General features: G+C 37.5%; 1 protein-coding gene across 5 annotated transcripts in view; it reads left to right on the plus strand.

Moving 5' to 3' along the window:
• Positions 1-2,342: 2,342 nt before the first annotated feature.
• Positions 2,343-18,164, plus strand: part of LOC130553177 (GTPase IMAP family member 8-like) — a 24,978-nt gene continuing 9,156 nt past the window's right edge. For all 5 annotated transcript variants that reach the window (XR_008962827.1, XR_008962824.1, XR_008962825.1 and 2 more), the window contains exons 1-5: positions 2,343-2,463; positions 2,559-2,594; positions 14,055-14,153; positions 14,393-15,034; positions 15,545-16,162. Coding sequence is in view for 1 of the 5 variants with exons in the window: in XM_057331972.1 (XP_057187955.1) it covers positions 2,448-2,463; positions 2,559-2,594; positions 14,055-14,153; positions 14,393-15,034; positions 15,545-16,162 (1,411 nt within the window). In the remaining 4 variants the exon portion in view is untranslated. The remainder of the gene's footprint in view (positions 2,464-2,558; positions 2,595-14,054; positions 14,154-14,392; positions 15,035-15,544; positions 16,163-18,164) is intronic.

The raw sequence follows: 18,164 nt of genomic DNA on the forward strand, positions 1-18,164 counted from the left end.
TGTTGTTGTGAGGTTATATATATACTGTAGCTCATGAGAGTGATGTTTTATTAGTGTTTTAAGTTTCTGTGATACTTCTGTGTGATTAAAGCAGTGGTGAGGTGTCAGACTTTTATTCATTTACAGGAAATATTCCTTACATTTGTTTGTTGCTGACTCAATTAGACACGAGGAATCGGTGTATGAAGCTCAGCAATGGTGACAATCAACAAAATAAAACTTCATGCTGCAATGCATGCTGGGTAACATTTTAGTACGACACTCATTCATGACTCCCAGCATGCATTGCAGTTGATCTGTTTATCTGAATAAATTGGGGATTGTCACCATTGTTCAGATGTGTATGAAGAGTGTTGATGTCTAAGCGTGTCACGTGTTTATTTGGTCACAGTAACTTCTCACTAGTAAACCAGAACATTTCAATCAGTCATGAAGATCAGATTCAAGATTATATTGTAGGAGTTCTCATCTTTATTCATCTTATTCTCATCTTTAGATTCACAATCAAAGTATACTGCACCATCTCTAGTGTAAAACATCTCTTTCTTTATAAATGCACACGTGTTCTCACAGAAACACTACTGTAAGCACTTAAAGAGGAGCGAGAACTAAATGAAGACGAGTCAAGAGCTCAACTAAAGCAAACACTGATCACAGTGATGGTGGTTTGATGAAATGTCAACTTTTTTCAACATTAATTGCAGGTGCAAAAGTGATATTGATGAAATGCCATTAATATTGACATATCAGCACATCTGAACACAGATTCAATGGTTGCTTGCTGTCAGAGTTTCTCTTGATCTTGAGGATGTTGATGAGTTTGTTCAGGTGTGTTTGATTTGTTTGAGTAGGGTAAGAGCTCAACTCTGGACCACACTCTGCACGAGTTTATCAGAGGCCTTTAGTACTCAAGTATTTTACTCAAGTACATTTATCCACTATCTTTATATAATTTACTGTTTTTCCTTTTGGGAAATTTTACTTCACCACATTATAAAGCATATACATATGTAGTTTAATCCACCACATTTCATAAAACAATTTTTGATATGTTTTTTACCTTAAATACTTAAGAACATTAAAAATCTACTATCTTACTTTTACTCAAGTAAAATGATTGTTGAGTAAATTACTTGAGTAAAAGTAAGAAAGAACTTTGACTTTTAATGTACTTTCTTAAATGTAAAAATTGCCATGTAGTTTTCAAATGCAGTTGAGTAAAAAGTATGATATATGCCATGCTTTATAATGTATGGAAGTAAAACATTTCCAAAGTAAAAACACTAGTAAACAAAAGTAAAGATACTTGATCCATGAGAGTAAAATACTCAAGTACTATACACCTCTGTTTTATTGTAGACACACGTTTTCTTATGTTCACAGTTTAAACACGTGACCTCAGTTCAGGGTGTAGCGTTATTTCTGTTAATGATAAACCTTTGGCACCATGTGCAGCCATGCATTTCACCATTATTTTACGTCTAATTTTTTTACAGTGTAGCAGATGAGCTGAATCGGGTGCACTGTAAACCTGATAAGTCAAGATAACTCAAAACATTGGTGGAAACTGACAGAGGTGGGAGCAAGTCAAGTCTCAAGTCAAATCAAGTCAGTGGTTTACCTCAGGGGTTCTCAATCCTGATCCTCAGGAACCCCCTGACAGAATGTTTTAGATGTGTCTCTATATAAAACACCTGATTCAACTCATCTGCTAGTTACCTTAGTGTTAAACTTCTGGTTCCTTACGAACACTAAATTTCGTTCTGTGTTTTGGATCACCAGTAAAATCAAATCAGAAATAGGTTGGATGTTGTGAGAAAATTCTTCTGCAGATCTGGGAGCACAAAAACAAGACACAGAGAGGCATCAAGCTTTTGAACTCATTTATTTTAGAAACTACAAGTCTTTATACACGGTGCCAAAAGACATCTGACAGGTTTCATATGTCCAGGGATTCACAGAATGACCAAATAAGGTATAGCAGTTCGGACAAAGAATGTTTAGCTTACAAGGAATCCCCTCCTCCCAGGAATAGCCAGAAGGCATCCGTTCCTCCTACCCTCCTAATATATATAGCCGGCAATGTATAGTGAGCTTAACAACTTCACAATCCTTGATTTTGTGGGCTTGTATTTATGCAGAAATTAAATCTAACACTTAGATAGCAAGAGAGCAGATGAAAACCACTGACTTGATTTGACTTGAGTCTTGACTTGCTCGCACCTTTGTTTGTTATGTTTTGATTGGCCATGGTGCTTGTGTTACGTCTGATCATATGATTTCTCTGAAAGACATTTAAGCACCGGGCAGGAAGGTTTCACCTCAGCTTGAAGAGAGATCATAGAAAGAGGAAGTCTTAGGCAGACACACATAATAATACAAAGGGGTGACTAAATAATTTGCTTTCTGAGAAGAATTCAGTAAATCGCAGTAGTAACAAAAAAAAAATGAGTGACGACACAGGTGAGTACATTTACATGTGTGCATGATGGCATATAACCTAGAAATAATTGGTAAGTTTACTTTTAATGATTAATTAAATATTTGTTTCTTCACAGTTCCTCTGATTTCAGACGATGATTATTATTCATCAGGTAAGAACTATTCAGTTTTTCACCTCTGTGGAAGCTACCTAATAGCTTCACTGAACCAAAACAGCAATAATATTAGAGAAATTGATATTCGATTGAAATGCAGGAGTAAATAGAGAAACACATGCACATAAATGACCACTCTCTCAAAACAAAATGAACACATAAATCAACAATGACAAAACGAATTACCAAGAAATACCTTTTCTAGAATAATGTGTTAAAAATATGCTCGAGTCAAGACCGAGTCCAGAGAGGGTCGAGTCCGAGTCAAGTCCGAGTCCTAGGACAAGAGATCTGAGATGAGACCTATAGAAATCTTCAAGAATATGTTAAATGTTTGGTGGAAACAACAAAACTGTTTGTGTCCTGTTGTGTTACACGAGGTTAGCATAACATCAATCAGCTAGCTCATAGAGTGCTCAGTGCATTAAATATACCATGGCATGTACACTGTGTTTTATTTACTTAGACTGATATTAGTTTAAAAATATTATTAGTTGAGGGTAAAAAAGGCCACATAGTAAGTGTTGTAAAGGTAATTTTATTACAATTATGACTTCCCCCTGACCAAAGATATGTCCAAAAGACCTCTTTTCTGCATCTTTCGATGTTGAAAAAGACGTCCCTTTATTGGCCCATTATTACGTTTTCTGAACGTCTGATATTGACGTACAGGGGACCTTGGTACAATGTAAAAACTGGTTCAAATCTGGAGTTTATCAGACTACTTTCAGTTTTCACATGGAAATAAATGAAATGAGACTCTGTGAAATGAGTTTTGTACCCACAATAATAACCATTATTGTGATCAGTGTTTGCTTTAGTTGGGCTCTTGATCCTTGACTTTTTTTAAATTATTTTGTTTAGGTCATGTAGTAGTGTTATAAAAACACTTGTGCACTGTGAAAGACAGACATGCATTTACAAAAGTTGGGGTTGTTCTCATGGAAACTGTCAGGCTGTAATAAAATGTATTAGTTTTAAACATTATTGATCAATTCATGATTGGTCTGAGCGCTCTGGCTAGTTAATGCACAAGTATTGAGAGAAAATAAACAAACATATTTCACTGACATCAACCCTCATCACACAACCCTCAACAATGATGACAATCGTCAAAATAATTCAGATAAACAGATCACCCAGCATGCATTGCAGCATGAAGCATTCTTTTGTTGATTGTCACCATTGTTGAGTTTCATATGCAGATTCTTGATGTCGTTGTGTGTTAAAGTGGTTTAACACTGTGAATATGTTAATTCCTAAAAAATCACAGTATATCAAACTGCAGATCCACGGAGCTGACACATTAATAAAACAAACCCAATTATTAACAGTGATCTAAACAATTTCAAAATGCATGCATTACCATTCAGAAGTAATCATCTCTTTGCTACAACTAATTTATTTTAACACACAGTTATGGCTGAAGGAAATCTAATTTAACATTAAAATAGAAGAGCCAAGAGCTCAACTAAATCTAAAAAAGATCACAATAATGGTGATTTTTGCAGGTACAAAAGTGATACTGATTCAATGCAATGAACATTGACAAATCATCAATTTTTAACCTTGATTCAATGGTTGCTTGCTATCTTACTGCACTCCAATGATTCAGCTCAGTTTATTTCAAAGAGTCTCACTTAATTTATTTCCATGTGTAAACTCAAAATTTCAACCAGTTTTTACTTTGTACAGACTGGACATCAATATTACACAATCAGGAGACGCCATGAAAAGCTATAGAAACAACTTTCACTTTTGGCCCATAAAGGGACGTCTTTTCAATGATGGGACTCGAGTGGACTCGGGCATAAGTCCAATTCCGAACATGTTCGAGTATGAGTCGAAACCGAGTCAAAATGCACACAAGTCCATGACAAGACCAAGACCATTAAAATAGGGTCTCGAGACCGTGTTCAAGACCGAGTCCGAGTCTCGAGACTACAACACTGGCCATTAATTTTCATTAAAATCATACCCTGATAGCAATTGAATCCATTTTAAACTGTTGATTTGTCAACGTTACTTGCATTGAATCAATATCACTTTTGTACCCACAATTAATGTTGAAACAATGCTATAATTCCATCAAACCACCATTACTGTGATCAGTGTTTGCTTTAGTTGAGTTTGTGTTTTTTTTGCTGTTGCGATAATGTGTTAAAATTTGTTTGTTCTGGTGAAAGCTAAAATCCTTTGAGATTGAGTTAGTGATGGGATAAACAACGCGTTTTAAAGAGGCATATGGCGGAAGTACGTGTCTTTGGTGTGTTATAAGTTGCCCATGCATGTAATTAGACACGTAAAATTGCACAAATGAAAGTGTGGGAACAAAAGATACATTCTATCTAAAAGCGAATGCTCACCCAGACCTGCCTGAAACGCCTCGTGTAACCACACCCCCACAAATCTACGTCAGTTCGTAACATGATTTGACTTAAGACCGCCCAAATCTATACGTAGTTAAGGTGGGTGTAGTTGTAAATCTCATTGTATCGTCGCCAGCAGGGGTGAGCATGTATTTCAAATACAAAATACTTAACCCTTAAAATGCACAGTGCCATGGGCGGGTTACCACTTCATTTTTGTTTTAATTTAGTTAAAACTCACCATCATGATGATCAGTGTTTCCTTGAGTTGGGCTCTCGACTCTAGATGTTTTAATTCTTTAGGCTTTCTGTAACTGTGTGCTTTAAAGTACATTTGTTTTGCCAATGAAAATAAGAATCTAATCAAATGGTGTTGGTTGGTGAAGTAGCCCTCATCTTGTTGCTTGATTGACATATAACATGTGGATTGTGTGCTCATCTTGAAAAAACATAATAGAGTGGTATTATTTTGATGTCTAGAAATATTTGCATGCAAATACAAACTTATACTACAGGAGAGTTTAGACTCACACAGACATGAAGAATCAGTGTATGAATCTCAACAATGGTGACAATCAACAACAAAAACGTCATGCTGCAATGCATGCTGGGTAACATCCTAGTTCAAAACTCATTTATGACTCCCAGCATGCATTGCAGCATTGAAGTTGTTTTTTGTTGATTGTCACCATTGCTGAGATTCATACACTGATTCTTTATGTCTGTGTGATTCTAAACGCTCCTGTAGCATAAGTTTGTATTTGCATTCAAATATTTCTCAATCTCAAAATTATACCACATTATAGTGTTCTTTCAAGATAAGCACACAATCCATATGGGATATGTGATTCAAGCAACTGGATATTGCTAGCCCTCATCATGTGATTCAATTCTTATTAGCGTTAGCAAAACTAACATACTTCAAAAGCATGCAGTTAAAGAAAGCCAAAAGTAATTCAATGTTTAAACATCTAGAGTCGAGAGCCCAACTCAAGGAAACACTGATCACCATGATGGTGAGTTTTAACTAAATTAAAACGAATAGTAAATGTTAACCTGCCCTTGGGCCCTGTGCAGGTTAAGGGTTAAGTATTTTGTATTTGAAATACATGCCCACCCCTGGTCGCAAGCGTAGCCATGTCGCGGAGACGATGTGTGTTTCTTTGCGAAATGAAAGAGTCTTTGTTTGCCTTGCCAAAAGATGAGACGACTAAAACGGAATGGTTACATTCTATTTATAACACTGTTCCGGAGAAGTACAATCAGAATGTTCAAGTTTGTGCAGCGCATTTCACCGACGAATGCTTCACAAACCTTGGAGAGATCAAGACCGGCTATGCATGAAAGCTTTGGTTAAAAAGTGGGACCATTCCAACCATAAAAACTTCGCAAAGAAAGTCTGGCGCTTCAAACAAACACTGATCTCCCTGCTTTACAACAGCACACGCATTGATACAGAGAGAAATCTAACACAGGGGTCAAGGGTCAAGAGCCCAACTAAAGCAAACACTGATCTCTCTGCTTTACAACAGCACATGCATTGATACAGTCAGAAATCTAACACAGGGGTCAAGGGTCAAGAGCCCAACTAAAGCAAACACTGATCTCCATGATGGTGACGTCATTTGAACCAATAAAACATCAACATCTGATCCTCTGTGATTCTCAATAACAGCAGGTGTTCATCACTAATGCTCAATCATCATTTCATTACTCACTTAATTATCTCATTAACTTTAACTCTTTGAGGACTTGGATGTGACTTGAGACTTGCTTGTGACTTGAAAGGAATGACTTGGTTCCTCCTCTGGCGAAATCAGCTCATGGGTTCATGGGTGAAACAAAAATATGGCAGGACTTTTACTTTTTGGCCCCTGGACTATACACCTCTGGCAGTGAGTGAAGCAGTGAATGAGGTGAGTGTGTGAGTGAAGCAGTGAATGAGGTGAGTGTGAGAGTGAAGCAGTGAATGAGGTGAGTGTGAGAGTGAAGCAGTGAGTGAGAGAGTGAAGCAGTGAGTGAGGTGAGTGTGTGAGTGAAGCAGTGAATGAGGTGTGGATGTGACTTGAGACTTGCTTGTGACTTGAAAGGAATGACTTGGTTCCTCCTCTGGGCTCAGGGGTTCATGGGTGAAACAAAAATATGGCAGGACTTTTACTCTTTGGCCCCTGGTCTTTACCCCTCTGCCTATTAGCTATATTTTTTACAAACCTTACCAATCTTTGACATCCTGCTCGAGTCGCGCTGGCACAGTTTATGTATCGGCTTGATTGTCTTCATTTTCTGGATCAGATTCTGGCTTGAATTGATAGGGAAGTACCGGTGACCTATCGCCTGTCAGTACAATTGCTTTGGAACCTGATGTTCCGAATATGGTAAGGGGCGTTACATTTCCGTGAAATGCTTGCAGTATTCGACCAATCACTACGCACTGGTGAACTGGCCAATCATAGCACACCTCGCTTTTCAGAGTAATGAGCTTTGTAAAAAATCAGTGCGTTTCAGAGAGCAGGGCTGGGCATGTATTTCAAATACAAAATACTTAACCCTTAACATGCACAGGGCCCATGGGCGGGTTAACGCTTAATATTTTTTTTAATTTAGTTAAAACTCACCATCATGGTGATCACGTGTTTCCTTGAGTTGGGCTCTCGACTCTAGATGTTTAAATGTTGGAATTCTTTAAGCATTCTGTAACTGTGTGTTTTCAAAGTGTATTTATTTGCCAATGCTAATGAAAATCCAATCAAATGGTGTTGGTTGGTGAAGCAGCTTTCATCTCGTTGCTTGATTCACATATAACATCTGGACTGTGTGCTTATCTTGAAAGAATATAATAGAGTGGTATTATTTTGATGTCGAGAAATATTTGCTTGCAAATACAAACTAGTGATGGGAATTATGATTCATTTGAGTGATTCGTTCTTCTTCCGTTTGTTCACCAAAATGATGCGTTCAGATTCGTTCAGTGACCATTTCTATAATTCGCCAGCAGGTGGCGAAAATGAGTTGTTTTATGTCAACGAACGTATTAATGGATGTATAAACTGATTACAGGCTTTATTAAAATGTGAGTCTCTGATCTACTCATTAAATAAATGAAATAAGTCTAAATAAGTGGTTCAGATGACCAACGCACAAGGTTTTTCTGCATAATTAAAAAGTTAATTGTTTGGTCATTTACACATTCATAAATCTGGGATTATGTTAAACGTGAAGTTTATGTATTTTAAATAAACAAGCGTGCAAAGTAGCCTATCTGTAACTGCTCTTTGCATCCGTTTTCTGCTGATTGCTGAACGAGACTCGCATGCTAATTGACCGACCTACAGTGTACACTCTCGTTCAATTCGTTCAAGAACGAGATCTCTCTCGCTCGTTCAGACTCAACGGCGACCTGGTCAGTGTGGGCGTATTCGTTCAGTGGAAGATCTAACCAATGACATGTCCCTTCACAGCCGGAACTGGAATGCTATTTGCTGACGTGACGCGAATGAGAGCTAACCAATACTTTTTTGTTTTACAGTTTTTAGAGAAGTGCATGACATGAATTAAACGTAATGAAGTCGTTTTTATTTGAAAGAACAATAAATGATACAAAATGCACACAAAACACACGTGCTTGTGTAATATGCTGGGAATGATACTGTGAAAAGTATTATATATATATATATCAGTTGTTAGAATGTTTTGTACTTTCCCATGTTATATATATATATATATATAGCACTGAAATGTTTCTGTTTATGAAAACGTTACTATGGGTAAGATGGTTGCAGCTGATTGGTTGCGTGAGGCGTGCGTCTTCTAGTAGGAGGGAGTTCTCGCGATGCGCTTCATTCGTAGTGACAATGTGAGTGAAGAGCATCGTGCACTGTACTCATTATTGAAATCCTCCTTTTCAGGTATTTTAAACGCACCTTTGCACACAAATGTTCAATGCTGCTTCGAAATGCATTCCACTAAATGCTGTTTATAAATGTTAGGTTTAACCGTTTTATATTGTAAAGCTACCCGCTAGCATTAGCACATAGAAAGTGTGCACATTGTAGCACGCATATGTATATGTGAATAATTAAATGTTAGGACCACATGAGTCAGTCGATTTAAAGTTCATTGAATGTTGCGGGTAGGGATGGGCGATATTATATCGTTTGCGATATGCCGGAAGAAATACCCCACACGATAGGAATTAGTCTTCCCGCGATATAAACGATAAATTCTAGTTGATGACGTATTTCTTTGTGAGACCCATTCACAGCTCATATGTGAAGCGAAAACGGGTATAGCGGAGGGCGGACGTGAAGCTGAGAAAGAGTTTGCACTAAAAGACGATCTCTAAATCTCATTTAGGTTGGCACTGTAGATGCATCCGAGTTAATGTTTAGTTTCACTTTCGTTTTATTTAATTCGTTTGTTAAGTAGTCGTTGATAGTCATAATGTGTTACACCACAACATTTAGTTTGGCTAAAAGTATTTATTTAAACATTCGTTAGATGTTATGCGCGCGTGCGCAAATTGTTTAGTATGATTTCTTGCCTGTTAATTATCATGATTGAGAGCTGGAGCGGGGTAAGGCGTTTCCGTGCGCAGCTCGCGCCCACATGTGCTTTCATAGCGACACAGCGTGCACAGCACTGCTGCCTGTTTACATACAGTACAAAATGCGAGTTTGTATTACGTTATTTTAAATACGTTTATGAGCGTATAAAAGCATGGATTATTTAATTAGATTTCTTTTATCCGCATTTTTCTGTTCTCTTTCTGTAGCGCGAGTCATAGACAGATTCAGTGTATGTTGCTGTGAGAAGAGAAGGTTCACACAGTTCAAGAGAGAGTGATTGACAGCTGATGGATGCGATCGTTTCCACCCAACAATAGAAATACAGGTGCTGGTCATATAATTAGAATATCATCAAAAAGTTGATTTATTTCACTAATTCCATTCAAAAAGTGAAACTTGTATATTATATTCATTCATTACACACAGACTGATACGACATACGCATCTTCCTCTTCACAATACCCTCATAGATTTTGCTATGGGGTTAAGGTCAGGCGAGTTTGCTGGCCAATTAAGAACAGGGATACCATGGTCCTTAAACCAGGTACTGGTAGCTTTGGCACTGTGTGCAGGTGCCAAGTCCTGTTGGAAAATGAAATCTGCATCTCCATAAAGTTGGTATAGACATTTTTGAGGTTGCTACTAGGGGTTGTCAGGCTGGTACCGATAAACATGTCTTACGATACTATACCAGCTGAAGTATCTCGATACCAGATGAGTTCTCCGATGCTGTGCCATATAATTCCAATCTATACAAAAAACTCAGATTTAGATTAAACACTTTGTATTTACTATAGTAAACCATATTATACTTTGCACTAGAATATGTTGTTGTATTAACTGTAGTAATTGGATAAATTGTAGCAAATACATTTACATTTAGTCATTTGTAAATACTATAAATACTGTAGTATACTTAAATATTTACTATGATACGACTCAAAAAAACTAGTATCTATGAGTTTTAGTAGTTTACTGTAGTAAATACTAAAGTACACTAGATCATTTTTCACGTTGGAACTAATTCAAATGTTGGACAAATTTAAATGATACAGCAGTCTTTATAAAGGGAAATATTAGGCTTACTTTAAATGCAGAACTAAAACGGCCAGTAGGTGGCGTCAATTTTCCACTGAGTTAGTGAATCATTTAACCAACTCGTTCAAATTGCCAATTTGAATCATTAACTCGTCCGAGACATTCAAAACACACATTCATTTTGGAGATAAACACCGCAAAAGGGCAGATGTAAGTGTTCAAATAAATATGAATACGCATATGCAAAATTAACTACGGTACTACGATACTACCGTTTCAAAAAATAGAGAGGCATCGCGGGTATTTTTAAGCTTTAGCATCGCGATGCTACCGTAGCACCGGTACACCGTGCAACCCTAGTGTAAATTATCATATTTATTAAATGAATGCCACATTATTGGGATAGTTAAAGCCTTCTCTACCCTACCAGATAAACGATTCATTATTTATTACCCGTGAGGTGTTTTATTTCCACTTTCGGAACGTTTTCTTTATTTGTGCATAAAACAAACGCCTTTCCACTCTGATTAGTAATGGGAAAAGGAGAAGAACACATTTGGCAATAGGTGGATTCGAACCCCTTTCGATCGGAGCAGAAGCTATACTTGTGTACGGGGTCACTAACTCTGTGCCACTGGAGCTGATGAATATTAGATGAACAATCCGACTGTTTTTACCTGGAGTTGCAACGGAGAGTTTCGCATTTTCTCCGTTGTCGGCCTTATTGTTATCCGGCGAAACAGCCTATATGTGCTTGATTTTCTTATCAAGAACGTGTAAAACAAAATATTCATACAGTATACCACAGACTCATGGCCGTAGCCAAGGTTTGAAAATTAGTGAGGTCCGGGGTGGGGTGTGAAACCTAATATTACCAATAAATGCTATAAATTATTCAACATGAATAAATATAATGATTAATAAAGTTAACAAATTATAAACTTATATATCTATGGACAGGGCTTAATACTGTGGCTAGAGCTTTTCTAAAACAACTTTTGTTACTAGTTAATTTCGCTACGCGACGAGCGAGCTTCGAACCTGCGTTGGTCCGGATTCCAAAAAGGGAGGCAGACGGGGTGACGTCATTAACCCCTAAGCCACTCAAGCTGTTATGTGAAAGTATCTTTTAAGTGGTAGATAGATGATAAATCTATGATTTAGATTTATGATTTAGACTCAGTGATAGATAATAAATAAGATTATTAAATATCTATATCTAATAGCTTGTTGAGGACTTTCACTGGCCATCAAGCACAAATAAATAAGTGGATCTTTCGCATGTTACATGCATTGTGATGGCAAAGAGTCTAGAAATGGAAGGCAAACCCCTAGGCCTACAGTAATGGTTTAACCCTACCACTCAGCAGCCAATAGGAACTCATCACGCTTACATGTTCAAACTGGTCAAGTGGCCAGATGGCTCAAAAACACGCGAAATTGACGTCTGACGTCACGTGTCGAGAACGCGATATTTGCGCGTAGAATACGTGTTGTTTGCGCGTCAAATACGTGTCGATTTTTAACGCGTAAACTACACGTATTCTACGTGCAAACAACGCATTCTCGACGCATTGTTGACGTGTTAAAATTTGCGCGTTTTTGACCCTCCTGGCTTTCCATAGGGAGGACGACATATTAGACAACATAAACAGACGACAGGGAGGACGACATATACAGACGACATATACAGACGACAGTGAGGACGACATATACAGACGACAGTGAGGACGACATATACAGACGACAGTGAGGACGACATATACAGACGACAGGGAGGACGACACAAACAGACGACAGTGAGGACGACATAAACAGACGACATACGTACATGCATACCAAAAACAAATAAAACACAGGCAATAACATAGACATAGACAATTGTATTGTACAACGCAATCAACACTTTTTTGACACATATGGAACCCCATAGTATAGTCCACATGCTACCTCCGGTGCATTTTTATATGCATTTTGTGAAATGTGAGAGGACAGGTACTGGGAAAAATACATGTCAATGTTAATTGAATGAAATGTTATTTGTGATCTAAACTGACACTGGCATTTAATGCATTTACAGTACGGTTGTGCTTAAAAAGTGCTGATTTATTGTTTGAATTCATTTTTTACCATTTAAATATGTAAATTGATGCATTTATTACTGTAAAACTGTTGATTTGTTATCAAAAACTCATTCGTAGTAAACAATGTGAGTGAAGAGCATCGTGCACTGTACTCATTATTGAAATCCTCCTTTTCAGAGGTACTACACTTGCAGTACAATAACTGAGTAAACAAGGCTTGACATTTTCCATGCAATAAAAATGACAATGTTAATTTGTCTTTGTTACATTTAACCATCAGCTTGCATTATTTTTATTATTTTCGTAAGGATCTTTACATTGTGTCCGTTTCTGTACTTGTTGAACAAGAGACCTCATCTTTCATTTCGTTTACGAGTGAGAAGTAACAGCTCGTTCACGAACGAGAATCAGCGGGTCTTTTCATTCACTTACGAACGAGATGACTGAACGAGAAACTTCATGCTGCAATGCTGGGTAACATCACAGTACAAAACTCATTCACGACTCCCAGCATGCATTGCAGTTGATCTGTTTATCTGATTTAGTTTGATGATTGTCACCATTGTTGAGATTTGTATGATGAGTGTTGATGTCTAAGTGTGTCAGTAAATCTGTTTATCTTATCACAGTGTCTTTCTGGGTGTGGATCAGATCATTCAAACGTTTAAATCATTTTAACATTAAATAAATTTAAATCATGAAAAATTCAACATTATTTAGAATAATTTCTCATCTTTATTAAAGCTGGACAATAACAATAACAATAAGCTTCACCAACTGAACTTTAAATCTCTTTCTTAATTGATTAATGCCCAAATGTTTTTTAATAAAACACCATCATGAGCATTGTAAGAAGAACCTTAATGAAAACACAAGTGTCAAGAACTCAACAAAAGCAAACACTGGTCACAGTAATGGTGGTTTGTTGAAATTTCAACATGTTTTCAACATTAATTGCGGGTGCAAAAGTGATATTGATTCGATGCCATTAATATTGACATATCAGCACATCTGAACATAGATTCAATGGTTGCTTGCTGTCAGTGTTTCTCTTGATCTTGAAGACATTGATGAGCTTGTTCAGGTGTGTTTGATTTGTTTGATTAGGGTTGGAGCTAATCTCTGGAGGACACCGGCCCTCCAGGACCGAACCTGGGAACCCCTGATTTAAGAACTCAACTAACACAAACTTTAGTTGATCACAATAATGGTGGTCGGTTGAAATTTCAACCTTTTTTCAACATAAAGTGCGGGTGCAAAAGTGATATTGATTCAATGCAACTAACACTGACAAATCAACATTTTTTAACATTGAGATGCATTATTTTAAATATAGATCTGGAAATGTTTGTAATGGTTGTAAATGTGAACTGAAATCAAATTAAAATCTGCTTTTTCAAGGAAGGACAGAGGGCATTCATTGGGGATCAAGTAATCAATATCCTCAGGACTTGGAGGCTCAAAGCAGCACACTTGCCAGGACTGAACATACAACTACAGGTACTGTACACACTAACGTGTATTAATATTTAGATTTAAGTTAGTTTTAACATAAAACATTAAGATGTCAAAAGGACTTTCTTTCTATTCCTTAGTAAACCTAAACAGAAAAGTTGCACTCAGCAGCTTTGTGAATGGGTTTTAAGAGGAAACTCTTTAACAATAAAAACTTTACTGCTATTTGCGATATTATTTTATTATTTTAAAAAGCTGATACATCCAAGATATTTGTTGTGCAGTGAATTCATCTGAATTAAGGATTGTTTTGGTGGGTAAAACCGGATCAGGCAAGAGTTCAACAGGAAACACTATACTGGGCAAAGACAAAGGCAAATTTGATGTCTTAAAACTTTCTACAAACGGAGTGACTAAAACCTGTCAGAAAGAAGAAGTGATGGTGGATGAGAAGAAGGTTTCAGTGATTGACACTCCAGGAAAATTTGATCCATCAATTACTGAAGAGACGTTGAGGTCTGAGATCATAAATTGTATAAACTTGTCCGTTCCTGGTCCTCATGTGTTTCTGGTGGTCATCAGACTGGATGTGAGAATCACAGATGAGGAGAAGAACACAGTGAGATGGATTCAGGAGAACTTTGGAGAAGATGCTGCACGTTACACAATCGTTCTGTTCACTCACGCTGATGAACTAGATGGAAAATCACTATCAGACCATATGAGAGTTAGCAATGATCTCCAGGCACTTGTTAATAACTGTGGAGGCAGATGTCACTCATTCAACAACAGAGATAAGACGAACCGCTCTCAGGTCACACAACTGCTGGAGAAGATTAAAAATATGGTGGAAGAGAATGGAGGTGATCACTACACCAATGACATGTTCCTAGAGGCTCAAAGGAAGATACATATAAACATGTTTTGTAAGTTTGTTTTTTCTTGTTTTATGGTTTGTGGATATTATGGATTATGGATAATATATTCATTGTATCATCTTGACAAGTGAAGTTTAATATTAAATAAATCAAGCATAAATATTTCTAACTAAAAACAAATGGTATTATGTAACAAATTGTTAAACCACCTTACATGCTTTAAACTGTCTTGTCTTAATAGCGCTAAGCAGTATAATTCACAGCCAGTCTTTTGTTATAAAAAATCATCCACTTTAATACAAGCTGAAACGTTTCTGAAAAGTTTCTGCCTGAATTTAATTTGTGTTAGCAACCGAATAGATGTATGTTATCCTCTGTGTCTATGTAACCACAGTAAAGCTAACAAGCCTGTCAAGTTCTGCTCATTTTCGCATTAGGAATCCTTCTTCTTCACTCTGTCTGTTTTTTATTGAACTGAAACAATCATGGAATCAGTTTGTTTTTTTCTAAATATTCAACTTAAATATATATATTTTTTAATTAAATTCTGATTGGCAGGGTCACAGACACCTCGGATTGTGCTGCTGGGTGAGGGCGGGTCAGGAAAAACTGCTTCAAGAAAAACCTTTCTGGGAAAAGATAGTGATTCACCACATCCAGCTACTAAAACCTGTGAACAACATGAAACAAAAGTGGATGGAAAAAACGTTAAAATAATCGACACTCCAGAACTGTTTGAAACATCAAAAAATATGTTGAAGATGAAGGTAAATGCTGAAATAAAGAAATTGTTCCGCATATCTGATCCTGCTCCGTGTGTGTTCCTGCTGGTCATCAAACTGGGTGGCAAATCCACTAAGGTAAACATGGTGAAATGGATTCAGGAGAACTTTGGAGAAGATGCTGTAAAATACACCATCATTCTGTTCACTCATGAAGATCAGTTGAAAGGTAAAGCCTTAAATGAACATATTAGAACGAGATCAGAACTACAAGAATTGACTGAAAGCTGTGGTGGCAGATATCACTCATTTAATAATAAAAATATGAAGAACCGCTCTCAGATCACACAACTGCTGGAGAAGATTAAAAATATGGTGGAAGAGAATGGAGGTGATCACTACACCAGTGACATGTTCCTGGAGGCTCAAAGGAAGATACATATAGAGATGTTTTGTAAGTGTGTTTGTCCTATAATATTCATTGACAAGGTGTGTTATAAAAATGTTCCTCAATGGACTTTCCCGCTTAGGGAATTAGAAAGACTTGGGAAAACAGGCTGCACCACAGATAAGAATCACACAGACATAAAGAATCTGTGTATAAATCTCAATAATGGTGACACTCATTAAACTAATTCACGTAAACAGATAAACTGCAATGCATGCTGGGAATCATGAATGAGTTTTGTACTATAATGTTACCCAGCAAGAATTGCAGCATGAAGCTTTTGTTTGTTAATTGTCACCATTGTGACATTGTGACTCATACACTCGGTGTGTGTGTCTAAATTCCAGAGGTGGGAACAAGTCAAGTCATAAGACTCAAGTCCCTACCATCAAGTCCCAGGCAAGTCTCAAGTCACAGTACAAACAAGTCAACTCAAGTCAGTGGCAGAGGTGTAAAGTCCAGGGGCCAAAGAGTAAAAGTCCTGCCATATTTTTGTTTCACCCATGAACCCATGAGCTGATTTCACCAGAGGAACCAAGTCATTCCTTTCAAGTCACAAGCAAGTCTTAAGTCACATCCAAGTCCTCAAAGAGTTAAAGTTAATGAGATAATTAAGTGAATAATAAAATGATGATTGAGCATTAGTGATGAACACCTGCTGTTATTGAGAATCACAGAGGATCAGATGTTGATGTTTTATTGGTTCAAATGATGCCACCATCATGGAGATCAGTGTTTGCTTTAGTTGGGCTCTTGACCCTTGACCCCTATGTTAGATTTCTCTCTGTATCAATGCATGTGCTGTTGTAAAGCAGAGAGATCAGTGTTTGCTTTAGTTGGGTCCTTGAGTGCCCTGCGTTAGATTTCCTCTTTCTGTCAATGGCGTGTGCCTTGTTTGTAAAGCAGAGAGATCAGTGTTTGCTTTAGTTGGGCTCTTGACCCTTGACCCGACTGTTAGATTTCTTTCTGTATCAATGCATGTGCTGTTGTAAAGCAGAGAGATCAGTGTTTGCTTTAGTTGGGCTCTTGACCCTTGACCCCTGTGTTAGATTTCTCTCTGTATCAATGCGTGTGCTGTTGTAAAGCAGAGAGATCAGTGTTTGCTTTAGTTGGGCTCTTGACCCTTGACCCCTGTGTTAGATTTCTCTCTGTACAATGCATGTGCTGTTGTAAAGCAGAGAGATCAGTGTTTGCTTTAGTTGGGCTCTTGACCCTTGACCCCTGTGTTAGATTTCTCTCTGTATCAATGCATGTGCTGTTGTAAAGCAGAGAGATCAGTGTTTGCTTTAGTTGGGCTCCTTGACCCTTGACCCCTGTGTTAGATTTCTCTCTGTATCAATGCATGTGCTGTTGTAAAGCAGAGAGATCAGTGTTTGCTTTAGTTGGGCTCTTGACCCTTGACCCCTGTGTTAGATTTCTCTCTGTATCACAATTGTATGAGGGTAGTGCGAAAGCAGCGCTTGTGATTACTTGTGTATCTGTATTTGTATTTGTTGAGTATGTGGGGGGAAGTATTTGTATTTGTATTCGAGTAAAATTCAAAATAGGCGTAAAAATCCATTTTTTTTGCGTTACACTTCTAATTTACGTTATAGTGTACGTAAACAGAGCGAACATGAGAGCACCCGACTGCAGACGTCAATAATGCAGCGTAATGGAATAATCTCCCGATCAAACTCCGCTTCCCGAAAGTTATAAACTGCCTCCGGAACCCAGTTAAGGTACAAAAATCTATTCAACAAAAATAGTGATGCACGCAGTGAAGTCTTTTTTCGCTCAGCCGAGCCTTCTCTGTTGCTGTGTGGAGCAGCCTGTGTCAGTCACCTCTTTTACCCCCCACCCCCCCGACTCCTGAATGTCACTCACTCACTCACTGCGGGCATGCACTGCGGTCTCATGAGAAAACGCAGCTTTTTGATATAAAGTTTTTCTTGTTCCCGAATACAAATATTTTTTTAAGTATTTGTTCGAAATAAGTATTAGTAAAAAACACGCTATTTGTGCCTTT

This window comes from Triplophysa rosa, linkage group LG4 (genome assembly GCF_024868665.1).
Source record: "Triplophysa rosa linkage group LG4, Trosa_1v2, whole genome shotgun sequence".
NCBI lineage: Eukaryota > Metazoa > Chordata > Actinopteri > Cypriniformes > Nemacheilidae > Triplophysa > Triplophysa rosa.